Raw genomic sequence first — 25,547 nt, forward strand, 5'->3', positions numbered from 1 at the left:
AGTTCCTCTGCCCCTCTCCCCTTTACAGGCCTGCTGCCTGACTCCTCTCTCGAGTCCCTAGCGTGGTGGCTCTAAGCAGCCCAGGGTTGCTGGGGGGACAGCAGGAGGCTGCTGGTGGGGGACTTCCCACCTGTCCTGGCCTTACAGTGCGGTGCCTGGCCAGGGCTGGGTCCCAGGAGGCCAGACCTCTCCTGCTCCCCCTTCGTGCAGCGGTGCACTGGGGGCTGCCGTGGGTGGCTCCCAGCCCTTCCCCTCGCTGTGTCCTTACCCCCACTCCCTGCCCTGGAGCTCCCCCCCCACCCAGCCACTGCAGCCTCGCCTTACCTGCTCGGGGGCTTCCAGGGAAGCTCCACCGGGCGTTTCTGGGCTGTCCTCCCCTGCCCCTCATGCCAATTCCCGGCCGGTCCCTGCCCCTCCGTCCCTCCTCACCCCCCTATCCCCCCCCTCCTTCCCGTTACGTAAAAGCCGGGGGCGCGGCTCCTTTAAGAGCGGGGCCGGGCGGGAGCGCGCCGCCCCGGGAGCGCGCCCCGGCGGCGGGGAGCGCGCACCGCGGCGGGGTAGGGGCCGTGCGGCGCGGCCCCGCGGGGCGCTCAGCCGAGGGAGGGGGAGAGGCCGCGGCGGGGCTGCGGCACCGCGAACCGGGCACCGGAGCCGAGCCCCCAGCGTGCGGGGCCGGGGGGCGCCGCCTGCACCATCCGGGGGCCGGGGGTCGCGGAGGGCGGGGGGCTGAGCCCGGGGGTGGAGGAAGGCGGCGGCGTGGCCCCGGGGGTGCAGGAGGCGGGGGGCTTGGCGGAGGGGGTGCAGGAAGCGGGGCTGGGAGCCCGGGGCCAGGAGCTGGTGACCGGCGGGAGGGCACCGGAGGGCGGCGGCGGAGGGGCCGGGCGGCCGGGGCAGTGGCAGCGGGTGCTGCTGGGGGTGCGCGCAGGGCTGCAGGAGCGCGGAGACCGGCCGGTGCCCACCGTGGGCACCAAGCCCCCGCCGGGTTTGAGGCGCCCCCGCGAGCAGCAGGGGGCTCCCAGGGGGCGGCCGAGCCCCGGCGAGCTTCGGGTGGGCGTGCGGAGGGCGAGGGGGGCCGAGGGGGGCAGCCCCGGGGCCAGGAGGGTCCGGGCGGGTGGGCGCGGGGTGCAGGAGCGCGGCCCCAAAGCGCGGCAGGAGCAGGGCCCGAGCCGCAGGGCGCAGCAGGAGCGGGGCGCCCGCAGGGACAGCGGCAGCCCCCCAGGGCGAGCCCGCTGGTGGGTGCGCAGGGGTCGGCAGGAGGAAGGGGAGGCGCTGGGTGGGGTGCAGGAGGAGGGCGAGCACTACCGCGGGGAGCAGGAGCAGCCCCCCGGCACGTGGCCCCCGCGACGACGCCAGGCCAGGGTGTGAAGGCGGAGACCCCGCCAAACGCGCCCCCCGCCATGCCGCCCGCCCGCGGCCCTCCTCGCCCTGACGCCGCGACACCGGCACCGGACACCCGGCGAGGGATGCCACGGCCGTGAGCATCGAGGTAAGGGGCGACACGGGCACCGGGACTGCTGGCGGAGGAGGTGCAGTGCTGGCACCGTGCCCTGCAGCACTGCGGGCATCCCGGCAGCAGGCACCAGGGATGCTCGCCCTCGGTCCCCCTGCTCCCCTCTGCCGAGGTTTGGTGTTTGAACCCGCAGCGGAAGCCGGGGGAAGGATTCCTTTTTTTTTTTTTTTTTTTTTTTCTTTTGCTCTGCTCTTCCTCCTCCCTGGGCTGAACAGAGGACCCTTGTCCTCCGGGCACAGCCCCGCGTCTCGGGGGCGTCGCGCTGCTGGCAGCGCTGGGAGCAGCACGGAGACCCTCCGCGTCCCCGTCACGTCCGCCTCTGGCCGCATCGGGGCAGGTTTTTCTCACCGAAGCGCTCAGCACGCTTTCTTTTGCTCGCTTTTTCTTGCTTGCTCTAAAAGTTAACTCTGGCGATGCGCTCTTGGCAGCCTCGGCACGGATCCTTCCCCAGCAGGAGGAACCCTGCTCTGCTGCCATCCTCTCGCTGCTGCTTCTCCGGCTTCACAGCTCCGGACGGGTTTGGAGCCTCCCCAGTTACCCACAGCCAGCAGCTCGGCCCTGTGCCCCTCGCCCCGCCGGCTGGAGGAGCCGCAGCAACCCTGGGCACGGGGCAGCGTCCCTGCCCGCAGCCGCCACCGAGGCTCCCGCATGCCCCGGGCCGGGGAAGCGCCAGGGCCGGGCTGTCTGGGCCGGGCAGGCCGAGGCAGAGCCCGGCGCTGCCGCTTCCCCACGCGCTTGCCTCCGTGGTGCCGCCCCGGCACTGCCTCTCCCCCTGCCCCACGCTCCCCGGGCTGCTGCGGCGTCGGCGCGCCACCCTGCGCCGTGGGTGCCCTCGCGGTGCCGGGTCCCTGCCTCCAAACCCGTGCTGGAAAATTGGCGAAGGTCATCGGGTGTTGGGAAAGCCTGCTAAAACTTCGACCTGAGCGCAGGGTGTGCACAAGGAGCCGGGTGGGATGAGGGGGCTGCTCCTCCAGAACCCTTTTTAGGGAGCCCCCGAGCAGGTAAAACCCCATCCCGCGGTCCCGCTCGCCAACCCGACCCAACCCCTGCCTGGGGGCGCAGGCGGGGGCGCTCCAGCGGGATCTGGGGCTGCGCAACCAGTTAGCAGCCCCTTGAGCCACCCCGGGCCTCGTTAGCCCGGTGTTCATTAGCGTGGGGCGTGGTGCCGGTGGGGCGTTGTGGGAACCACGGCTGCGAGGCTGCCGGTGGTGCCCGGCTCTCCTGTGCCGCTGCCCCGGGCAGGCCGCGGGGGCGGCAGCCGTGACTCAGCTCCCCCGGGGCTCGGGGGGCACAAGGGGGAGCAGCTTCCCCCCGTGCACCCAGGGTGTAGGGCCAGGGGGAAGCTTCCCAGGCATCTCTGCCCTCTGCTCCATTTGGGAAGGGCTCGGAGGCTGTGTTGCCTCCGACAGTCACCCACGGGCACCCTTGATGCTGGGGGTGCCAGCCCCGGGGAGCGTTAGGGAGAAAGCCTCCCTCCTCCCCCTGCCGCCACCGCAGCCCTCGGCAGCGTCCCAAGGCTCAGGGCAGCGCCTTCACCCCGCGGCGCTGGGACGCTGCAGCTGCTATGGATGGAGGAGGAGGAGGAGGAGGAGTGCCGGGGGAGGCTGTGCCTGCAGGGGGGAGCAGCTGGGCCTCCCACACCAGTACCACCGGTTCCTGCAGGTGTGGTGCCACGGGAGTGGGTGAGACCATGCAGAAGGGTCCCTTGGGTGCCCTGTCCCCCGTGGGGTGCCCGGCTGCCCCTCTGCAGCCACGTGCCCAGATCTCAGCTTGCTGCACTGGCTGAGCAGCCCCAGGGGGCACTGCCCATGCTGCAGCCTGGCCAATTAGGCTGCCTTCAATTAGTGCTAATGACTAGCAGATGCTCAGTGGTCTGGCCAGGGCACCGCTCTGCTCCAAACCACCGTCCCTTCCCAGGGCCAGGTGCTGGGGCAGGTCAGGGGTTCCTGGATGTTCCTACTTGACACCCAGAGGTGCTGAGCCCCTCCCCGGGGCCCCGGTAAGCTCCTTCACAGGGGAGCAGGAGCCCGGCCATGGGTGCAGGGTGACATTTCCAGCTCTGCGCTGGCCCCCGACACCAGCTGGACAGATCCCCCCATGCACGAGGCTGGTGCTCCGTGGCCAGGGTGCCCGTGGGTGCTGCCTTGCCAGCCACAGGTGGGCATTTTGGGGGGCTCCCACCGGACCCCGGGTTTGGTTTTCCACCCCCACAGGGTTTGGGGCAGGCGACGGGTGCGGGGTCAGCTGGATCCCATCCTGACGTCTCCTTCCTGCTTGGCCCCAGGGGACCCTGCGGCCAGCGTGAGCGGAGCCCTGCCATGGCTGCGCGGGCGAAGCCCTGACGCTGTCCTGCGTCACCGCCGGGCTCACGGGGACACCGGGACACAGAGCAGCCCTGCCAGGGGACCCCAGCAGCACGGCCACCCCGGCCCAGGTAGGATCGGCACGGGGGCTGTTGGGCACGGTCCAGCTTTGTGTTGGGGTGCTGGCTTGCACAGGGGGTGTCCCTCCAAGTGCTCAGTGACACCAAGCCCCGTGCCCACTCGTGGCAATGCCGGGCTCAGCCGCACGCTCTGCTGGCGCTGCCCTGGGCACGGGGCCCAGGTGGGTGCTGGGGGGGGCTGTGCTCGGGGGTGCCCACGGGCAACACGGTCGCTGCATGCGTCCTCGCCCTTTCCTCCAGCTTGCACCACTCTCCTGCCTCTTTGTGCCAAAGCAGGGTTGGTTTGTCCCTTAAACCAGCCCGGTGCTTGCCCTGCTCGGTGACAAACGGAGCTGGGGGCGAGATGGGGGGTGGCCAGGGGGTCGCGTGTGCCCCCTGCCCCTCTCCATGCACCCTGGGCGGCACAGGATACGCACCTGGCCCTGTTGTTTGCTCCATCATCCCTGGGATCCCGCGCCAGATCCTCCTGCAGATGCAGAGATGGGGATCAGCCACCCAGGTGCGACGGGCTACCGGGGCTGTGTGTGGGCTCGTGGTCCAGCCGGGCAGGCTGCTAGCCACGCTGGGAGCCCAGCATGCCCTCAGCCCGCCCCAGGGCTGCCTGTGCCGCCACTGCTCGCCATACGGCAGGGATTTACCAGAGGAAAGAGGCTTAGGGAGAGGATTGGGGTTGCACCGGGCTTTGTCTGGGCGGGGGGGCACCGCTGGGTGCAGCTGCTCCCGGGCAGGCTCCGAGAGACGATCGCTGCCCGGAGAGGAGGGGACGCGCTGGGGCAGGATCCGGCCATGGCATCGGGCTCCGGTGGCACGGAGAGCACCACACTGGGGCACCTGGCGCCCCGTCCTCGCCGTCCGCCCCCGCCGCGGGTGTCACCGTCCCTCCGTGCCGGCTGCTTGGGACACCCCAGCGAGCTGCGTCGGGTGCCGGAGGCGAAACGCACGCCGGTATGGAGGCTCCTCGCCGAGATGTGGAGGGGACGGGGGTGGCACAGCAGCGGGGGGTCCCCAGGGAGCACGGGCAGCAGCATCCCGCAGGCGGGCAGCCCGATCCCTTGCCGCGCCGTGCTCTGTGTTTGCACGTGTGAGCGCACACGCCTGCGCCGGAGCAGCCCGGCCCGGGGAGTGTTGTCAGTGCAATTTGGGGCCGCCCCTGGGCCCCGCCAGGGCTGAGCGAGCCAGCCCGGGGCGCCGCGGCCGTGCCGCTGCCGGTGACATCACTTCCAGGTGACACTGCCACCAGGAAGGTGGCAGGCGGGGTGGCGGGCCCCAGCACGGCCAGATGTGACGGCGAGGGGGGCGATGCGCTGGAGGTGAGCGGGGACCCCCGTCCCCCCCCCCTTGGGGGGGCTGCCCTATTTCAGAGCCCCGATGCTCCCCGGGGTGCTGTGAGCGGGGAGAGCGTGGGCGCAGGGCAGGATGCTGCTGTGTGCGCCCCGGGGATGCTGAGAGGGATGCGGGGACAAACTGGGATGCTGGTTTGCCTGGAGGGCTGGGGAGATCTGGTGTCCCTGCGGTGGGCAGGGACGCCCTGTGGTCACCGTGGCTGTCACCGCCCCGGGGGCTTCAGTGGCCGTGGTTTTGGTGGGAATCACGGGCATCATGCTCTCTGTCCTGCTCTGGAGACCTCATGCTTTGGGTTTTGGCTGAGCTGGCACCCAAGGGTCCGTGGTGCTGGGATTGGCACGGTTTCTGTCCCCAGCGCAACACCCAGAGGCTCGTGCCACCCACCCCGTGTCACCTGGGGCTGGCCGGGATGCGCGAGGTGACCCTGCGGGGACGGGGCACGGACCCCCCGCCGCACCGTTCCCCCAGCACTGGGCGAATGTCGGGGTGGGATGGGGTGGGGGGGGACAGAGACGTGCTGCGTGGCCGGGGCCGGAGGGCCGGTGGCATACATAGCACGTGCGTCAGTCACCGGCCCGCGGCGTGCCAGCGCGGTGACGCCGGCGGGCCGCGCGCGGGGGCGGCTGGCTGCTCCCACGCCCCGCGCCCGCGGGCTCGGCTCGGCGGCTGAGCTCACCTCTGTGGTATGGCAGGAGGAGCCGCCGAGAGCCTGCCCGGGGCGCAGCCCACCCACCCCTACGGCCCCCCGGGGTCGGTGCCCCCCCCCGGGATGTGGGGTGTGATGGGAGCCGGGTTGGTGTGGGGGGACTGGGTGGGGTGGTGTCACCTGGTGTCACCCCCAAATCAGGCAGCGGTTTGGATGCATGGTGGGGGGAAGGGGAGAATAATGGGGTGGCTGTGGGGGGAGATGGGGGTACACAGGAGTGTTTCTGGGGGATGGCATGGGGCATCGTGCCCTGCGGTGTTGGCACCAGGAGTGTTTTGGTCCCCAGGGGCTGTGTGATGCCTCTGAGCACAGACAGGTGCGGGGGGGCTGCAGGGCCCCCACCCTCTGCCTCCTCCCATGCTCACAGCTCTGCTCGGGGGGGTCAGCCCCCATCCAGCCAGGCGGTGTCAGGGCACGGGGGCGGCTCCGATGGGACGCCGACAGGTCCCCATCCCGCTTCCTCATCCAGCGGGTGGCTTCCCACCCCCTGGAACCACATCTGATGCTGGAGGGCTGCAGGCAGACGCATCATCCAGGACACCCCCAGCACCATGATAAGGGTGGCGAGAGCGTTGATCTCAGGATAAATCCTCCCGGCACATCCCCCCCAGCCCCAGGACCCCATCGCACCGGGGCCCGGCCGTGCTCCCTGCCCTGCTGAGCTTGCGCCCGCGCAGCCCCGCTGCCGGCTCGCTGCGGAGCAGCCATCTTCCCCGAGCATCCCTTCCCCCTCCGCCGGCGCGGGGGTGCCCGCAGCGGGAGGGATGCTGAGGATGCTGCGCTCCCCCCGTCCCCTCGCCCCCCGTGGGCGCCCCGCAGGGGGGCACGCTGCCCCCGTCCCCACCCCGCTTGCCGCAGAGCCGCAGCCGCTGGGCGCTGCTCCCCGCTGCTCCCCTCCGCTGGGCTGGGGGGAGAAGGGGGCCGCCAGCGCGGGCGGCGATGCCACCACCACCGATGCCACCTCCTCCCCGCTCGGGAGCCGGGGGGGACAGCGGGCACGCAGGCAGCGGAGCCGGGAGGAAGGCGGCGATGCCAGGGCTCGGGGTGAGGACGGGTGCCCAGGGGGCTGCCCTTTTCTGTTTGTTTTTTCCTCCTCCCCTCCGCATCCATTCCCCCCGCCACCCTCCCTCCATCACCGCGGTCACCTTCACCCTCTCGCTGTTTTCCGGAACTGCAGCAACTTTCTGCCATGTGATCCCACGCCCGGCTCCAGCCCTCGCCGCCCCCAGGCAGGCGCGGGCGTCTCCGCAGAGCCCCCCGCTCGCCGCCGCGGCCCCAGCCATGGGCGAGAGATGCGACTACCAGCGCCTGAGCAGCGCCGAGGAGGAGGAGGAGATGCCCGGCCCCCTGCCCCACAGCCTCTCGGACAGCACCGGGCTGCGAGCCCCGCGGCCGGGCGGTGGGCACCACGGGCGGCCCCCCCAGCAGGACGTCACCCTGGGCATGCCATGCCGGCGGGTCAGTGCGGGGGGAAGCGTGGGGATCCGGTGGCACGTGTGTCCCCGAGAGGTGCAGGGTCCTGCTGTGCTTTGGGGTGGGGTGGGGGCTCGTAGCGACGCTCCCCTGCATGGCATCTCTGTGTCGGGGCCCTGCGGCGTCCGGCCGTGGGGGTGGCATGGGGACAGCACCCGCCCCGCATGGCTGCGCCCCTGTCCTGAGCCATGAGCAGGGCTGGCTGCTCCCGCCTGCTGGGGAAACTGAGGCATGGGGGCAGGAATGTCGTTGCTGGGGGGAAAAGGGAGGCAGAGCTGGGGTGGGGACCCAGGTGTCCCCGCAGTGGCACATATTGTCCCCTCCCGATGCAGCTCGGAGTATGGCAGGAGCTTGGCTCAGATGGTGCTGGCACAGGTCTGGGGACGGAGGGGCTGCCGCAGGGCGGGCACGGTGCCCGGCATGGGCGGCCGGTGGCCAGGCTGGTGGCTGTCCACGCTGGCAGGGACCCGTGTCCCCCGCCCTGGGTGACACTGGGCAAACTGGGAGTCTCCCCTTCGCCCTCATGAAGGGGGCTGGCAGGTGCCTTGGTGCCTCTCAGCTGCCGTGCCTCAGTTTCCCCAAATGAGAGCGAGGGGTGCATGGATGCTGGGGAGGGGTCCAGCGTGGGGACAGGATCTGCGCACGCCGGGCACCTCCTGCTCAGGGGAGGTGGAAAAGGGGGGGTTGCACGTATGGATGATGCGTGCAGGGGGGCGTGGGTGGTATGGGCATAGCTGGGGGGGCATAAAGCTGCGTGTAACCGGTCTGTGCTGGGGGTGTCGACGGAGATGTCGGGGTGCCGTCACGGGCAGCGCCGAGCATGGGAGACAGCCGGGGTGCGTTTGCACCCCCGCGCGCCGCCTCGGGAGGGCGTGCACGGTGTGCGCGATGCGCCGATGGCTGCGTGGCTGGCGGGGTGAGCCGGGTGCCAGCGGGCAGACGTGACGTGTGTGCCACGGGTGGGTGCCCCTGGGCGCACGGTGCCCGGGCACGATGGATGTGTGTGCACGGGGAGCAGGGTGCGGGCGGTGCTGGGCGCAGGGGGAGCACCGGGGGCTTTGCCGCGGGGCTCGGGGTGTTTGCGCACGTGCGCCCGGGCACAGCGGGGAGCTGCGGGGAGGGTGGTGGTGGTGATGGAAGGGGGGGGGACGCGCGGAGGTGATGTGTTTGGGCGCCGTCAGCACGCGCGCCGGGGGGGCGGCGGTGGTGCGGTTGCGGTCGTGCACGTGTCGGGGTGTGTGCGTGGTGCGTGTGGTTGCAGGAGCGCGCGTGTGTGGTCCTGGGGCGCACGTGAGAGTCGGCACCGCCTGCGCATCAGTGTGTGTGCACGTAGGGTGCATCCCCCGAGCTGCAGGTTGGGCTGGGGGGGGGGGGGGGGTCCCGTTTTCCCTGGCTGCACTGTGCTACCCGGCCCCGTGCGCCCTGCGCCGTGGCTCTGTGCAGTATCCTGGGTTTTGGGGGGCTGTTGTCTGCGTCCCACAGCCTTTGGGGACAGTGACCCCAAACCCCGCTGGGGTGCTGGCACAGGGATCACCGTCACACTCCGTTCACTGGTCTCAGAGATAAGGTTGCAGCGCTACCCCTGCATGTGTGGGCCCAATGCCGGGAGGGAGACTGAGGCACAGAGCCTCCCCAGCTCAGCTGGAGCCCCTCGCTGTGCAGGATCAGGCCCTGCCTGCTGCACTGCGCTGACCTGGGCAGCCTTCTTGGGGTTTGGGGGTGCCGGAGGCAGTGCGGATGCTGCCCCCGGCTGCTGGGAGCCTTGCACCAGCGTGGGGCAGTGAATCCCCCGCGTCCCCGGTGTCCCCCGGGCCGGGGAGCCGGCGCGTGGCAGAGCTTGGTGCCGAGGGCACCGTGCCCGGCTGTGCCCACTCAATGGGGCTGTTGTGCCGGGTGCCACAGCGGATGCCCTTCCAGCACAGTGAGGGTTCCCCGCCTGCCCCGTCCCCTTCCTGAGCACCTCGGCACAGTCAGGGCTGCAGCAGGGGTCCGGCACTGGAGATTTTGGGGAGGCACAGTGGGAGGGCGCCCCGGGTCTTTCCTCTCTCACGCCGTGGCTGCCGGCACCGCCAGCTGTTCTCCCCGGGGAGCTCGCCGGCGGACAACGCGCCCGTGTTCGGGTGCCAGCCCTTGGCCCCGGCCCCAGCGGGGATGGGAGCCAGCCCCGGGACACCGGTGGCCGTGGAGGGGCCTGTGCCCACCTCCCCCAGCACCCTGCAGGGGCTGGCACCCGGGCAGGCAGGCGCAGGCCTGCGGGGCCGGCAGCACGCCCGCCGTCCCTTTGGGCCCACGGGGGCGACGGCAGCAGCGGCACGGTGCCCATCACCCTGGCGTCGTGCCTGCCGCCTCCTTTTGGGAGCGCGGGGCCGGATGTCTCCCCTCCCTCCTCGCTTCCTCAGGGGGGAAACTGAGGCCCGGGAACGTTTCCCAAGGCCAGAGCGAGGTTTCCATGGCAATGGGAGCCGGGGGTCCGGTCTCCCAGGCGGTGCAGCTGCCGGAGCGCCCGCTGAACAAGAGAGAAAGCAGCACATTGATCGGAGCCCGGCCCCCTGGGCTCGCGGCCCAACGCCGGGCCAACGCGCAGCTAAAATAAACCCTCCTGGGACACGGGCTGCGCGGGCAGCCGGGCCGGGACGGCGGTCGATGCCCGGCTGCTGGCCGAGGGGGGAGCACCACAGAAAGCCAGGAGCGAGCCCACGGCCGCTGCTCGGAAAACGCCAACGCCACCGCTCCGGTCCGGCCCCGGCCCGATTGCGTTCGGGAAGGGGAGGGCAGCACGGCTGGGAAGGAGAGGCTGGAGAGCACGAAGGAAGGAGGAGGAGGAGGAGGAGAGGGACAGCCCCACGTCCTGCAGCCAGCCCCGGCGCTGCGGGGATGTGCTGAGCCCCCTGCCCGCCCCGGGGATTTGTGGGGTGGCCGTGCCCGGGTAGCGGAGAGCGGCGCGGGGTCCAGCAGGACGCCGTCACCCACCAGGCTGTAACCACCATGACTCCTCCACGGCTCTCCCGGCTCCGCTGAGCGCTCAGCGCCCCGGTGACACCGTCACCAGGCAGGGGACGTGCCCCCGGAGGAGCAGCGGAGGCGTGCGGGCGGCCGCAGTGCCCCGGGCGAGGCTGGCTCCAGGGACGAGGCTGCCTGCCCGGTGGCCGGCCAAACAGGATGCGACGCTTCGAGACGCTGCGCCGTTCCTTCCCGTTCCTCGTCCGCTTCCGCGTCTACCGAGTAAGTGGCCGTCACCCCGCCGGTGCCCATGGGCAGGGGACCAAGTGGCCCCGTCCGTGCTGGGAGCCGCCGGGCTCCTTGTGCCGCGGGTGCCCCCGCGTGCCCCGTGCCCGGCCGCCTGCCGCGCCCGCCGTATTTTTAGCCCCGTGCCGAGGATTGGGATCACGGTGACGCGGACCCGAGAGCGAGGGGAGGGGGGCGAAGGGGCTGGGGGGGGACACGTCTTCTCCCGGGGGAAAGGAGGGGATGGAGGGGGCTGCTCCGTGGTGGGGCCAGGCTGGGGGCTTTCCCACGTCCCCTCCGGCTCTCGGGGGCGGGGGGCAGAGCTGGGTCCCTTCCCGGCACGGCTGCAATCTCGGGCAGGGGCGCGATGCGGCGAGGGGTGCGTTTTGGGGGGGATGCAGAGATCCCTGCTGGGAGCTGGCCCCGTGCCTCGCACAGCTGCAGGGGACGATGCTGGCAGCACCGGGACGCTGCTTGGACCCCGTCCTTGTCCCCCACACCCTCATGGCTCTGTGTCCCCATCTGTCCCTTCCCTGAGGCTGCCGGCACGGGGCCACCACCCCGTGGCAGAGCCACAGGTCTGTGCCCCTGTCCCAGCCCTGTTGGGTGTGCAGAGAACCGAGGGAACACTGAGGCAGTGCTGAGGGGTCTGTCCCTGCTGGGGACAGCTGTCACCTCTGCTGTCAGCCACTCCAGCTGGGCACAGGGAGCCTGGCAGGCAGTGTGTGGGGTGCCCCGTGTGCACGTGTGGTGCCAGGGCGCGGGACGTCCCTTACGAGGTGCTGGGTTGTGAAGTTTCCCTTGCACGGGGCTGGAATCAGGGACATCCATGCCATGCCTCGGGTTCTGACCCTTCTCCATGCCTGGCTTCAGCGGGGCTGTGGCACGATGGGGCAGAGATGGGGTCCCTGCCCTTCCCTGGGGGTCCTGCTCTATAGGAGACATGTCCCTCACATCCCCTGTCCCTGCTGGCACAGGGACCAGCCCCAGCTCTCAGCCCCTTTGGGCCGCAGGTGCCTGGCTGGCGGGACAGGGACGGGCCTTGGGGGACAGAGGGGATCAAGGCAGGGTCCCCGCTAACCAGGCGCGGTGTCCGGCAGAAGCTGAGCTGTAGCATGCAGTCGGAGGAGGGCACGGACTGGCTGCTGGAGCTGCTCACCGAGCTGCAGCTGCAGCAGTACTTCCTGCGCATCCGGGACGAGCTCAACGTCACCCGCCTCTCCCACTTCGAGTACGTCAAAAATGAGGATCTGGAGAAGATCGGCATGGGGCGCCCCGGTGCGTACGTCCCCCTGCCCCAAGATCCCCCCGTTTGGCTGCGCCCCGTTTTTGGGGGAGCCCAGGGGGACGTGTGGTCCCAAGGGATGGAGAGGGGATTTTCTGGGGACGGGACCCTCGTGTCGGTGACAGTCCCCGTGTCCTGCAGGCCAGCGGCGGCTGTGGGAGGCGGTGAAGCGGAGGAAAGCCATGTGCAAGAGGAAATCCTGGATGAGCAAGGTACGGCCGGGAGAGGGGCAGGGAGGGTGTGACGGGGAAACTGAGGCACGCCAGAGGAATGGTGCTGCCTCGGCCCCGTGCAAGGAGCTGGTTTCTGTGTGCCCCTCTGCCACCTCCTTCCCCCTCGCTGCCCGTCTCTCCTGGTGCTGCAGGGCGATGGGGCCAGCCCTGTGCTCCCGGTGCTGGCAGGGATTGGGGCACAAGCCCCCGCTGTGGCGTCACCCTGCCCGGCCCCGCACGGGTTGCTTCACAGCTAGGGACAGCGGTCGGGAAATTCATTCCCCTCGCGTGATTTGCCTCTTTTTTTCCAGGAAACTCATTCAGAGCTAATTAGTAGCAGAGCCTCAGCCGCCTCCGTGGGCAGCATCCCCGCTCTGTGTCCCCCCTGCCTGCCCCAGTGCCCCGCAGCACCGAGGCAGGGGACCCCGGGATGCGCCCGGGTGCCCCTTGTGCCCCCGGGGTGCTGCACCCCTGGGCACCCCCCAGCCCCAAAGCGCCCGTGTGCTTGCCGGCTGGGCGCTGGGTCGTGGCCTCTCCCTTTCGTGACTCATCTGGGCCGAGCCGGGGCCGGGATGGGCTTTTAATAGAAGGCGACTCAGCCTCGTGCCGGGCCGAGAAATACCACCTCCCACCCCGGCCACATGCCTGCCCCGGCCCCCGCGCAGGTGCCAGCATCCCCCAGCTGTGAGCCGGGGCTGGGACGGACCCCATCCATCCCTTCCCGGTGCTTGGGCCCGGTGGGGACGAGAGACATGCGGAGCCCATCCCCAAGGAGAGCCCATCCCTGTCCCCTCCGGGCCGGTGACCGGCGCAGGGCGGGTGTCAGGGCCCGGCAGCCGGGGTGGCGGTGGCGGCAGCAGCGCGTGTTGCAAGGCCCACGTCGCTGTGGGGATGTGTCACCGCGCTGGAGGTTTCTCTTGGCCTGCTGCCCGGGCACATCGTGCGGCCGAGGAGTGCCCGGGGACCTTCTGGGCTCCTGGGGGGGTGGCCTGTTCCCTCCCTCCATCCCGAATCGTGGCTCGGCAGGCAGGCAGCCGGAGGAGTGGAGCCTGCTGCTGTGGGGTCATCATTAGGTTCCAGAGCGTACGTGCTGCGTGCAGGCCATTTATTGGCACCGCTCCCAAACACCGAGCGGTGGATGGGGGTGGCCTGGTTGGGTGAGCACCGATATCACCATTATGGGAAGGGGAAACCGAGGCAAGCCGTGCCCACCGGCAGGCAGGAAGGTTTGGGGTCCCCGTGTGCCTCCGCGCCCCCATCCCACACCCCTCTGCGCCCCACAGGTGTTCAGCGGCAAGCGCCCCGAGTCGGAGCTGCCCCCCCAGCCCCAGAGCACCTTCCGCAAGCCGCCCACGCCGCCCCCCCCGGACACCGGGGGCCAGCACTCGCTGACCTGCCTGATCCGGGAGCGGGACCTGTCGCTCTTCGAGAAGCTGGGCGATGGCTCCTTCGGCGTCGTGCGCCGCGGCGAGTGGTGCACGCCCGCCGGCAAGACGGTGAGGGGCCGCGCGCCCGCGCCGCTGCTGCTCGTGGTGTGGGGGAGGAGGGTCTGGGCACGGGGAGCCCCCCCCCCCCCCCCGGGAAGGTGTCGTGCCCGGTCCCGTGGCTGTATTTGGTTTATTTCATTTTTGTTATTTGGCTGTAGCTCAACGTGGCCGTGAAGTGCCTCAAGACGGACGTGCTGAGCCAGCCGGAGGTGCTGGACGACTTCATCCGCGAGGTGAACGCCATGCACTCCCTGGACCACAAGAACCTCATCCGCCTCTACGGCGTGGTGCTCTCCCACCCCATGAAGATGGTGAGTGCGGGGGGGCAGCGGGACTGACCCCATCCCATGGCTGCTGCCACCGCCGAGCCCCACGAGGCAGCGATCCCATCCTACAGGGCACCGTGAGCTCTAAGTGGTGCCCCAAGTCCTCCACCAGCATCCCCGGGACTGGGGACGTAACGGGGCTGGAAAGCACCCCCAGATAACGTGTCCTTGGCCTGACCACCCCCCTGTCCCCTCCCCGCGGCCCAGGTGACAGAGCTGGCCCCGCTGGGCTCCCTGCTGGACCGTCTGCGGAAGAACCAGGGCCACTTCCTCATCTCCACGCTGTGCCAGTACGCCATCCAGGTGGCCAAGGGCATGGCCTACCTGGAGTCCAAGCGCTTCATCCACCGCGACCTGGCCGCCCGCAACATCCTGCTGGCCTCCAACGAGCAGGTCAAGATCGGGGACTTCGGGCTCATGCGGGCCCTGCCCAAAAACGACGACCACTACGTGATGCAGGAGCACCGCAAGGTGCCCTTCGCCTGGTGAGCCCGGGGAGCCGAGGGCAGCCCCCCAGGGTGCTGACACCCAAGGAAGGGGAGCTGGGGGCTCTGCCCAACCCCTCCCGATGCTCCCGTCCCTCCTGATGCTGGTGTCCTTCACTCAGGTGTGCTCCCGAGAGCCTCAAGACGCGCACCTTCTCCCACGCCAGCGACACCTGGATGTTCGGGGTGACGCTCTGGGAGATGTTCACCTACGGGCAGGAGCCCTGGATCGGCCTCAACGGCAGCCAGGTGGGTGTGCGTGGTGCCCGTGGGACCGGCACCCTCACCCGCAGCACCCCCAGGCCCAGCGGGGACCCAGCACCCCGTAACGGCGCTGCCTGCCCCGCAGATCCTGCACAAGATCGACAAGGAGGGCGAGCGGCTGCCGCGGCCCGAGGACTGTCCCCAGGACGTCTACAACGTCATGCTGCAGTGCTGGGCGCACAAACCCGAGGACCGGCCGACCTTCGTGGCCCTGCGGGACTTCCTGATGGAGGTAGGCGGGCCAGAGGGAGGGAAGGAAGGTGGGTTTGGGGTCCTTGGTGCCTTCCCATCAGCTGTGCTGGAGCACAGGCAGAGTTAAGGGTACCCGAGCGGGTGGCTCGGTCCTGTGCCCGTTGCCAAGGCTTCCTGACCCCAAAGCAGGGGACATGGGGGTGCTGCGTCCCCGTGTCCCCATGTGCTCACCTCGTCCCCGTCCCCCCCAGGCCCAGCCCACCGACATGAGGGCCCTGCAGGACTTCGAGGAGCCCGACAAGCTGCACATCCAGATGAACGATATCATCACCGTCATCGAGGGCAGGTATTGCACGGCGGGGGGGGCGCGTGCCAGCCTGCATGGGGATGGGGGACCCCAAGAATCGGGGTAGGGACGGGGTGGGGATGGGGGGGCTCTGCTCCCCCTCCGGCACGCCTGGCTGCAGACCCCACAGACGGGCAGCGCCCTTGATGGGGACATCCCAGCTGGGGACACGGGGCCACCGCCGTGCTCGCGGGCAGCGTGGCTCTTCCCCGTGCCGCCCGGGCTCCCCGTGCCGCCCGTCCCCGCTGACTCACCCCACTGCACTTGTTGCTTTGCCCCGGCCTTGCCCCGGGTAAACGCCTGCCAGGCGGCCGCACGCAGCGGGGCCGCTCCCTGCTGATAGTGGCGGGGACGTGCCACCGTCACCGCAGGGGCACCGGGCGCTCCGTGCCGCCGTGGCGTGGCCTCTGCCTGCACCGCGGGCTTGGCTTACCGGCTCCTCCGTCCCTGCTGGGTGCCCTTGTTCCCCTCAAACCGGGGGTCCCAGGACCCCGTGCTTCGTTCTGGGGGGGATTTTTTGTCCCCAGGTGCCCATCCTAGGAGTGGTGTCACCCTGAGGGTTCCTGCCCCGCTCCAGCCCTATTGTGCTGCTCGGGGACAGCAAGGGGACACCCCTAAAAGTGTCCCTTCGTGGTGGCACGCAGTGCTCCAGCACCCCAGGTGGCCCCGTGGCAGGGGGGAGGCGAGGAGAAAGGAGCTGCTTTCCCTCTCCCCCCTCCCCCGGGGCCAGATCCCTGCCTTTCGTCACGGCCCGGAGGTGAATCAGGCCGGATTTGTGTGTCTGGAGGGACCAGCTTTCTCCCCGGGCTGCCGATGACTCTTGCCCAGGGTCTGGCGGCGGTGGTTTAATTGCAGGGAGGGGAGGGGAGGGGAAGGGAAACGGCGTCGGCGGAGCGAAGGAGGGAGGGAAGGAGCGGCGGAGGGCGGCGCGGCCGTGCCAGAGCGCGCACATCGTCCCCGGTGCATCACGGGCGGGCTGGGGGCCCCGCCGCCACCGCCGCTCGCCCCGGCTGCGCTCGCCCCAGGTGAACCGCTCGGGTTGGGACGCGGCGGGGAGGGACGCTGGCGGGGTGCCCTGGCCCTGCTGGTGGTGCCGGGAGCACGGGCTGTGGGTGCCGGAGGAGCTGGGCTGCAGCCTCTCCTGCCTCAGTTTCCCCAGGCGGGCACGGTTTGGGGGTGCGGGAAGGGGTAATGGGGCCCGCAGCGGGTGCCGGTGCTCCGGTGTGCCCCAACAGGCAGGAGCACCGAGCCCTCGCCCCGTGCCTCAGTTTCCCCAGGGGTGTTGGGGAAGGCGGGCGGGGGGCTCCTGGGGGGTCGCATCCGGCCCCGGGGAGGCCGCCCGGGGCGCCGTAAACACCCCCCACCCCTTTTTCAAGCCCCTGCGTGTCGTTTGAACGAGCGCCGGGCGTGCGTACGTGTGTGTGGGCAGGGGAAGGGGCCCCCGGCTCCGTGCACACGGCAGCGGGACCTACCTGAGAGCCCCGCGGGCCCAGCCGGCCGCGGGGTGGGGAACGAGGGGGGACGGCTTTTGGGGCGGGGGACGGAGACGTTTTGTGCCGGGGGTCCGAGCAGCGGGGCTGGGGGAGCACAGAGGGGACCAGCTTGGCCTCAGCATCCCTCCGGGGTGCTGCTGAGAGCGGGGGAGACCTCCCAGGGTGGGGGGCCCGGCCCCCGGCCCCTCTCCGCCGCCATCCCTGGCACGCTGCGGGCGAGGGAGGGTGCCCGGTGCTGGCCGGGCTCGGGCTCGGCCTCGCCGAGGGGTCCCGGCGCTGAGTAATGCAGCTGGCTGGCGGCGAGCGGGGAAGGTAAACAGGAAAAGGGCTGAGCTAGTGGCCGCGGGTGACTCACAGGTGACTCCAGGAAACCGCGGGGCCCGTGCCAGCCTCGCCGAGCTGGCACCGCAGGCGGCAGTGCCACCCTCCGCACGGCCTCGCGGGCAGCAGGCAGCCCCCCTCGATGTCCCCCGGCATGGGGCAGGGGGGACGTGGTGGGTGCGGGTTGGGGAGAGGTTGGGGGTGCCGCTCGGGGTGCCCTCCTGGGGTGCCCTAGCTGTTCTTGTCCCCTGCCGAGGCAGGGCTCTGCCACTGCCCTGTCCCACCCCTGGCGGTGGCCGTGTCCCCCCAGGCTGCTTCTGCCCTGGGGTGGCCCCAGGGGGTTTCACGGCTCAGGTCCCCCTGCCCTTGCCAGCCTGCTTGCAGGAGGGTCACCCCACGCAGGGCTCCAGCATAACACAGAAAGGAAGCAAGGGAGACCCCACAGCCCTGCGTCCCTCAGCGTGGTCCCCTCAGTTCCCCCCACGGGGACTGGGGATGTTTGGGCTTGGACAGCAGCACCGGTCCCGTTGCTTGTGCTGCCCCCGGTGGCGTGGGACACGGGTGTCACCCCACGGCTCCTGCGTGTCCTGCGCCACCCAGGGCTCAGAAGGGGCACGTCCTTTGGGGAGCTCCGTTCCTCATCCCCCACATCCCCGGCGGGTCGGATCCTGACCCCTTCCCAGGGTGCGGGGTGGGGGGCAGAGCACGCCCTGGGTGCGGGGTTAGGATCCCGGGCACCCTCCCCGTCTGTGCCACCGCCTGCCTGCGTGACCCGGGGTGAGTCACTTTGCCTCCTCCCGTGTCACCGGGGCAGGGCGCGTGCCCCGCTCCCACCGCCACCCCGGGGGTCTCGCCGTCCTCCCAGGCCGTCCGTAACGAAGGTCCTTTTTGTTCCTTAGGGCCGAGAATTACTGGTGGCGGGGTCAGAATAAGCGGACCCTAAAAGTGGGCCAGTTCCCCCGAAACACGGTGACCTCGGTGGCGGGGCTGTCGGCCCACGACATCAGCCAGCCGCTTAAAAACAGCTTCATCCACACAGGCCATGGAGACACCAACCCGCAGCAGTGCTGGGGGTTTCCCGATAAAATTGATGAGTAAGAAACTTTCTGTCTTCTCTGCGCCCCCCTGCCTCCCCCCCCCTGCCTTCACGGGAGCCAGCCACAGCTTGGCTTTCCTCCCTTTAAACAAAAACAACTCCTCTTCCTCCCTGGTGTGCTGGGGCTGGTGGCTCTGGGCAGGGTCCCCGCAGCTTGACTAACTCCCTCGCCTCTTCTCGCTAACGGGGTCGGGCGCTGCATGGGGGGGAGCTCGGGGGGGTCGTGGTGGAGCTGTGCTGGTGGGGCTGCTTGTGATGCAGCGTGGGGCCAGGCTGGGCACGGAGCCTCTTGTCCCAGCCCCGTGGCCCCTCGGCGCTTCGCAGCACCCCTGCTGCCCGGGGACAGAGGAAATGTCCCCCCAGAGGTGGCTGCCAACGTTTTTGGGGTGTCCTGGGGCATCGTGTGCTTGGAGGGGAGCTGGTGTGAGCGTGCAGCCCGGCCGCATGCTTCTAACAGTGTGTGTCCTCTTAAAAAGCAAAATACTAAAAAAAAGGGGCCGGGCATCATGCAGCGTGTCCTGGCAGGAGCCGGGCACCGAGACCCCGCACCCCGGGGTGCCGCAGCACCCAGGAAGCTGTGGGCAGGGTGCGCTGGCTCGCTGTGGGGTCACGGTGGCTCTCCGCCAGCATTGGGGCTGGGGGGGCCGTGGGAGGGCTGTTTGGGGGGGGCAGGGTACGATTTCCAAGCCTGGAAAGCTCCCTCTGGGCCGAGCCAGCTCCCGCGCCCGTCTCGCCACTTCCCATGGGACGGCGATCCCCGTGGCCGTTTGGCACCCCGAGCCGATACGGCCCCGCTGGTACTCTTGATCCCATTCTGCCCCCGTCCCTGCGGGGCCGTGTCCCGGCGGCCCCCCGGAGCGTTTCGGCGCTGCGCGTGCGCCGACGCGCCTCGTGCCCCGGCAGGCCTCCCCGCGCCCCGCTGCGTGGGCACGCGCCCTGGGTACGTGCCGTCCGGGCCGCGGAGAACGCACCGAGCCCGGCACACGCCCAGGCCTTGGGGCTCCGCCGGCTCCCTGCCTCACCACGCCTGGCTTGCGACGGCTCGCCCGGGCCTCCCGCCGCGCTGCTCCCGCCGTGCCCTGGGCTGGGCGCGCGCGGCACCCGCCAGCACCCCGCTGCGGCACCGCGGCTCTCCGGGCCTCGTGTGCGTGGCACGTCGTGCACGGATGGGTGCTGGAGCTGGGGAGGGGATGGGTGGCACCGGGACAGCACCTGGGGGCTGTGCCCTGGAGGTAAAAGCCTCTCGGGGTGCATCCCAGTAGTCACGGGGATGGCGCTCGCAGCGGGATGTGGGTCTCCCTGCGGGGCACGGTGCTTGGTGGAGGGGCTGTGGGGTCTTCCCCGTGTCCCCATCCCATAGCAAGGGGCAGGTTTTCCTCCTCTCGCCCCCCAGCAGCCCCCCACCGTAGGCGGGGGTGTGCCGAGCGTGCGCCCGAGCACGTGCTGCAAGCGTGGGGAGCGCGGGGGCCCTGCACGGCGCCCCGCTGAGCCCCCGCGGCGCTCTTCTCTCTCCCCGCAGGCTGTACCTGGGAAATCCCATGGACCCTCCTGACATTTTAGGTGTGGACCTGACTGCTGCCAGACCCACCCAGCTTCCAGGAAGGGCTAAAAGTAAGCAGCCTTCCCCCTGCACCCCTTGCCTCCAGCCCCTCGGCTGCTCAAAGTCCCTTCTCTCCGTGCCGGGAGCTGTGCCCTTTCACCTGGGTGACGGGCAGGATCTGTCCCTCCGTCTGTCCCCTCCGCTCTGTCTCTCTGCTGCCACTTGCTTGCTGCAGCCCCGGGTGGCAGGGAGCTGGGCTGACGGCGCGTGCCAGCGGTGTGGGCGGCTCTGCCCAGCCCCGCCAGGCTGGACTCTGCCCCGCTGGCCTTCGGCCGGGCCCCTCGTCCCCTCCCGGGGCAGGGCTCCCCGTTGCGGGGGAGATCAGCTCAGCGCAGTCGGAGCCACGACGTCCCCCGGACGGGGAGGGAGGTCAGACACAGCGCGAGTGCCACCAACCCCCTAAATCTGCGATCTGGGGGGAGCTGGGGGGGCACCCACAGGCATCTGCTCCCGGCCAGCAGCGGCTGGAGCGAGACACGAAGCATGCACCGCGCCCCCGCTAACAACCGCCCCGGCTGCCGCTTGCTCCCCGCGCTCCCCCTGCGCCTCCCCTGCTCTCGGGCTCTCTCTTCTCCTGCAGGGCAGCCGCCTCCGCGCCCGCCTCAGCCTTCAATCCTGCTTACGAGTAAGTCGGGCTGTTCTGGGAGCCGCCAGCCCTGCTCGTGCCCCCCTCTCTTCTCTCTTAGCTCCTTTCTTCCAAGGTACTCGGGGCGTGCTGTGTGCTTCTCGCCCGGGGCAGCCCCCTGCCCTCGCCGGCACGCACGGGCACCGCCGGGCACCCGCGGGTGACGGCGTGGCTCTGCTCCCCGCGGAGGAACGCGTCCCCAGCCCTCCAAACCCAGGGCAGGCGTCCCCGGGGAGATGGTGCCGCCCGTGCTGCCTGCCCCTGGGCGTCTCCAGGCTTGTCCCCCTCCTCGCACGTCTTCCCTGGAGGGACCGGCGGGGACTAACCGCTCCGAGGGGCCACCCGCCACCGGTACTGACCCGGGTGCCGCTGGACCGGGCATGGCTGCAGCGTGGCATGCGCTGGGGTGGCCGTGGAGTGAGGGGGAGACAGGGCAGGGTCCCAGGGGGTGGGGAAGGGCAGGGGCACCTCGGGTGCACCCCCTGTTCCCCCCGGATCCTGCCCCAGGAAGGCGAGCATCGCTCTGGCCAAGGTGGGAGCGGGGTGAGGGGGTGGCCGACGCCGCCATGCCGTGGGTCTGGGGGAGCTTTCTGTATGCTGGGGTCTCGCCGTGGCTTTGGGAAGGAGGGCAGTTGGGATCCAGAGTCATTCCCAAGGAGGGTTGTCCCCACCTGGGGGCAGGAGTTGGGGACGTTGGTGGGTGACACGATGGGACCCTCACCGCCTTCTCCGTTACATCCTAGAGCCCTCCTACGACCCGGTCAGCGAGGAGGACGAGGGCCTGTCGTCTGGCTTCCGAAAACTCTGCCTGAAGAAGCCGGGCCCGGGGAAGGGTCTGCGGCTGGCCAAGCCCTCTGCCCGCGTGCCGGGCACCAAGGTGGGCGAGCGGCAGCCCGGCCGGCCACCCAACGAGGGACCGGCGAGCGGCGAGGTGACCCTCATCGACTTCGGGGAGGAGGTGCCCCCCGCCAGCCCCTCGCCCGTGGGGGAGCTGACGGCCCCCTCCCTCGCCAAGCTGGCCATGGAGGCCTTCTCGCTGCTGGACAAGACCCCCCCGCAGAGCCCCACGCGAGCCCTGCCCCGACCCCTCCACCCCACGCCGGTGGTGGACTGGGACGCACGGCCCTTGCCCCCGCCGCCCGCCTACGACGACGTGGCGCAGGACGAGGACGACTTCGAGGTGTGCTCCATCAACAGCCCCCCCGGGCGGAGGGGCAGCCGAGCCGGGCTGCCCAGGGCACGCGAGCGGGGCGAGACCAACTACGGCTTCGTGGACGAGGGCGAGCGGGCGGCGGGGCTGGAGGACAACCTCTTCCTGCCCCCCAAGGAGGCCAAGCAGCCCAGCCTGACGCAGACCACCGAGATCTTCGAGGAGCTGCAGCAGGAGTGCATGAAGAGGTTCAACGTGCCCCGGGGGCCGGCCGCCTGCCCGGCAGATGACAAACCCCAAATCCCACCCCGCGTCCCCATCCCGCCCCGGCCCCTGCGCCGCAACGAGCCCGGGCGCTGGTCGGGGGAGCTGTCCCCAGCCTCGGGGGGCGAGGAGGACCGTCCGCCCCAGATCCCCCCCCGGGACCCGCTGTCGCAGCCCACCTCGCGGACCCCCAGCCCCATGGCCCTGCAGGTGGGCTCCCCCCAGCAGCGCGGCGCCCTCTGCTCCTGCCTCTCCACCTCGCCGGGGAAACCCATGCCCACCACGCAGAGCTTCGCCCTCGACCCCAAATACGCCACCCCCAAGGTGATCCAGGCGCAGGGCAAGGACTGCTCCAAGGGGCCCTGCATCCTGCCCATCGTGAAGGACGGGCAGAAGGTCAGCAGCACCCACTACTACCTGCTGCCCGAGCGCCCTGCCTACCTGGACAAGTACGAGAAGTTTTTCAAGGAGGCCAAAAGCCCCGAGGAGGCGCCGGCGTCCCGCGTGGTCACCACGGCCACCGTCCGGCCCATGGTGCAGCAGCAGCCGGACTACAAGGCCAACTTCTCCTCCAACAACAGCAACCTCGGGCCCAAGTGCCTGGTGAAAGCCTCCTGCAGCCTCCAGAAGATTGTCTATGATGGGCCGGATGGCTACCGCCCCTCCGAGAAGATCCGGCTGGTAAGCGGCTTCCCCCGGGGACGCGGTGGCCTTTGGCCAGGTGGCCGTGGGCTTGCTGTGTCACTTGGGCAACAGCCATCCCTACCCCGTGTTCAGTCCCCAAGTGGGTGGCTGCGAGGGGTCCCCAGACGTGCAAAAAGCAGCTCCAAAATGGGGATGGGAGACCCTTTTAACCCAAATAACCCTGCCCACGACTTGGCCCCATGGAGGGGGAGGAAGGTGGCCGTCCCTGCTGGGCACAGGGAGGTGGCCGGGGATCTGCACCCCAGCGCAGGAGGCAGAAATCCCACCTTGACTCCCCGGTGCTGGTGCCCAGCCGGGGGCAGAGTCATGGGAGGGGGCATCCCCGCTGTCCCCCTGGCCCCCCTGCCCGGGGACTGGTGGCAGGCGGTGACCGTCAGCCTCCCCCAGGTGCAGGACATGGTGCACGGCGTCACCACGGAGGAGTGCCAGGCGGCCCTGCAGAACCACGGCTGGAACGTCCAACGGGCCATCCAGTACCTGAAGGTACGGCACGCCGCGGCGCCCACGCCAGCTCCCGCGGGGGTGGGAGCGCCCCTGCCACCCCCTCCCCGTCCTCGCGCCCTGTCCCCTTGCAGGTGGAGCAGCTCTTCTGCCTGGGGCTGAAGTCCCGCGTGGAGTGCCACCGGGTGCTGGAGATGTTCGACTGGAACCTGGCGCAGGCCAGCTCCCACCTCCTCGACCCCTGCGGCTCCTCCCGGCAGAAGTAAGTTAATTTGGGGGTGGTTTGGGGGGGCTCTCCCGCGCCACGCTGCCCTCGGGCTTCCAGCCGTGCCCCCCCCCCCCCCTCCTGATCTCACGTCCTCCCCTCGCAGGCGGTGACAGCGGGGACCAGGCGAGCTGCGTTGGATCCGGAGCAGGCGCCCGGCCGCGGGGCCGCCGCGCAGTGCCCACCCCGATCCGCACCACCCGCTGCTGGACTCTGCACTGAGCCCCACCTGGGGGACGGGGGCACCCCAGAAAAGGGTCTGGGAAGACCCCAGCCCCTGTGCCAGGCTGCCTGCGCCCTGGCTTGAGAGATGAGCTCCGTCCCCTGGCCTGTTGTTGAATTGTTTTTTGTAAAGAGAAATGTAATTTTAATATATATATTATATATATATTATATATATATATAAAATATTCTATGGAGAGGAGGAGGGTGCCTGTGCCCGTCTCCTGGCTTCCTCCCTGCCAGCGCACGGGGTCCGGGGTGTCCCTGAGCCCCCCGCAGAGGGACACCGCGCGTTCCCAGGAGGGATGCAGCCGTGCTCCCGTGGCACCCCCCGAGGGGGGACCCCCACGGCACGACCCCGGCTCCCCCCCTTTCCCCTCCCCGCGGCTCCAGCCGCCCCCGCGCCCCGCGGCAGATGTGCCGGGAGCCTGCTCGTGACTCATGCCCGGGCAGGGAGCGGCGAGCCCTGCGTCGCCCCCACCCACACGAGGGGCGTTGTGCAACCGGGTGGCACCGCCGAGCCGCAGCCAGGTGCCGGGGACGTGGGTGGGGGGCTGGCACCCCGCAAGCCGGGTGCCGGTGTTAATCCACCCCCAGCATGTGTCGGACCCCCCCTCTAGCTGGGCTCCCCCAGGTGCCACCTCGCACCAAGGGGGGACCTTGGTGGCCAAGCCCTCCGGGTGCTGGAGCACCTGAATGTGTGTGTGGGGGGGGGGGGGGGGTGGACGTGGTGGTCCCTGGGGTGTCCTCTGCTCTGTGTGCATGCGGAGGTGGTGGAGAAGTCCCCCCGAGTCACCCCATTCTGGCCACGGGTCCCTGGCAGCCGCTGCTCCCCAGGGACGGGCAGGTTTGGGGGCGGTGCTGCTGGGGGGACACCTGCGGATAGGCAGCTGGGGCTCTCCCGTGCCTCAGTTTCCCCAGCCAGAGCTGTCACGACATGTCATCGACACGGGATGGGTGTCGATGAAGCGAGGGAGGCGCAACGCCTTAACTGACTTGTTTCCCCCCCCCCCCCACCCCCCCTTAAAAATCCCGGAGCTGGAACAGGCCCTGCGAAGAAGCAAACATTTCTGTACCCTAACGACTCCTGCCAGGTCCGGGGGGCCGTTGCACGCCGGGGTGAGTCTCGCCGTCCTTCCCCTGGTGTAAGGTGACCTGCGAGCCAGGGGACGGCCCAGCCCGTGTTAGAACAACCCCCCCGGCACGGATCTGCGTGGGTGTTTGCAGTGGGATGCACTCCGATGGGCAGATAACCCCCTGCACGCAAGGACTCCGTTAAGGTCATCGGCCCTTAACGCGACACCCCGCGCCTCCGGGGGCAAAGTTGGGGTGCCCCATGCGCTGCCCCCATCCCCAGGGAGCCCCCTACCAGCCGGGGTCCCCTTGGGGCGGGTGGGCTTGTGCAGCATCCAGGGCTGGATTTGTTTTTGGGGGGCTGCACGAGCAGGGATCGCCCCCGAGCAGCAAAGCATCAGTGCGCTGGGGTAGGGCACGGCCGTGGGTGTCGGGCAGGGGTGGGATGAGCACCGCCGGGTCTCTGCGTGGCCTGGGGGGGCGATGCCGTGCCCCCGGGGTGGGGAAGGGTTAAGCAGCGCCGGACCCCGAGGCGGTGGGAGCTGCTCCCTTCCTTGTTCCTCCTTGGCTGCGAGCCCACGGGTGCCAGGGGTTATCGGCTGCCCGGCCGAGCGTGGCCAGGACGTGGCAGCAAACGGGGAGGGGTGGGTGCCGGGCTGGGGGGAGCACCCCCTCCCAGCAGTGCTGGGGACCCCAGCCCCTCTCATCATCCCGTGTCCTTTTACAGCCCAGCGGGTAGCCCCCAGTGGTCACTGACCCTACAGATGCCCCCAACCTTGGGGTGTCAACCATGGGGACGCCCTAGGTAAGATCCCAAAGCCTCCCCATGGCTAAAGCAAGGACCAGGGGTGTCCCCCAGCACCAGCACGTCTCCAGGGCTGGGGCACGGCCACCCCCTAGGAGTGGGGAGCTGTCGGTGCCCCGGGGCAGGGCACGTGGCTCAGTGGCAGCAGGAGGAGGGCTGGCACGGGGCAGTGCTTGCCGGCGGGGCCG

General features: G+C 70.4%; 1 protein-coding gene across 8 annotated transcripts; it reads left to right on the plus strand.

The window, feature by feature from the left end:
• The first annotated feature begins 739 nt into the window (after positions 1-739).
• On the plus strand, positions 740-23,682 carry LOC118157688 (activated CDC42 kinase 1-like). Of its 8 annotated transcripts, XM_035312122.1 has the most exons (18): positions 740-1,486; positions 3,795-3,944; positions 7,181-7,461; positions 11,802-11,979; positions 12,128-12,198; positions 13,482-13,694; positions 13,844-13,996; positions 14,219-14,496; positions 14,619-14,745; positions 14,846-14,992; positions 15,204-15,298; positions 18,012-18,206; positions 19,728-19,819; positions 20,389-20,433; positions 21,177-22,528; positions 22,940-23,035; positions 23,128-23,255; positions 23,365-23,682. In XM_035312122.1, the coding sequence occupies exons 3-18, from the start codon at positions 7,285-7,287 to the stop codon at positions 23,369-23,371; spliced, it is 3,354 nt and encodes a 1,117-aa protein (XP_035168013.1). In that variant the 5' UTR covers positions 740-1,486; positions 3,795-3,944; positions 7,181-7,284; the 3' UTR covers positions 23,372-23,682. The 8 variants fall into 8 exon arrangements, with proteins under 8 accessions (XP_035168013.1, XP_035168015.1, XP_035168016.1 ...); XM_035312124.1 differs by lacking the exon at positions 7,181-7,461 and having other exon boundaries at positions 741-1,486; XM_035312117.1 differs by lacking the exons at positions 740-1,486; positions 3,795-3,944 and adding an exon at positions 6,650-7,047.
• The last annotated feature ends 1,865 nt before the right edge of the window (positions 23,683-25,547 follow it).

Source organism: Oxyura jamaicensis (assembly GCF_011077185.1).
Source record: "Oxyura jamaicensis isolate SHBP4307 breed ruddy duck chromosome 9 unlocalized genomic scaffold, BPBGC_Ojam_1.0 oxy9_random_OJ106484, whole genome shotgun sequence".
NCBI lineage: Eukaryota > Metazoa > Chordata > Aves > Anseriformes > Anatidae > Oxyura > Oxyura jamaicensis.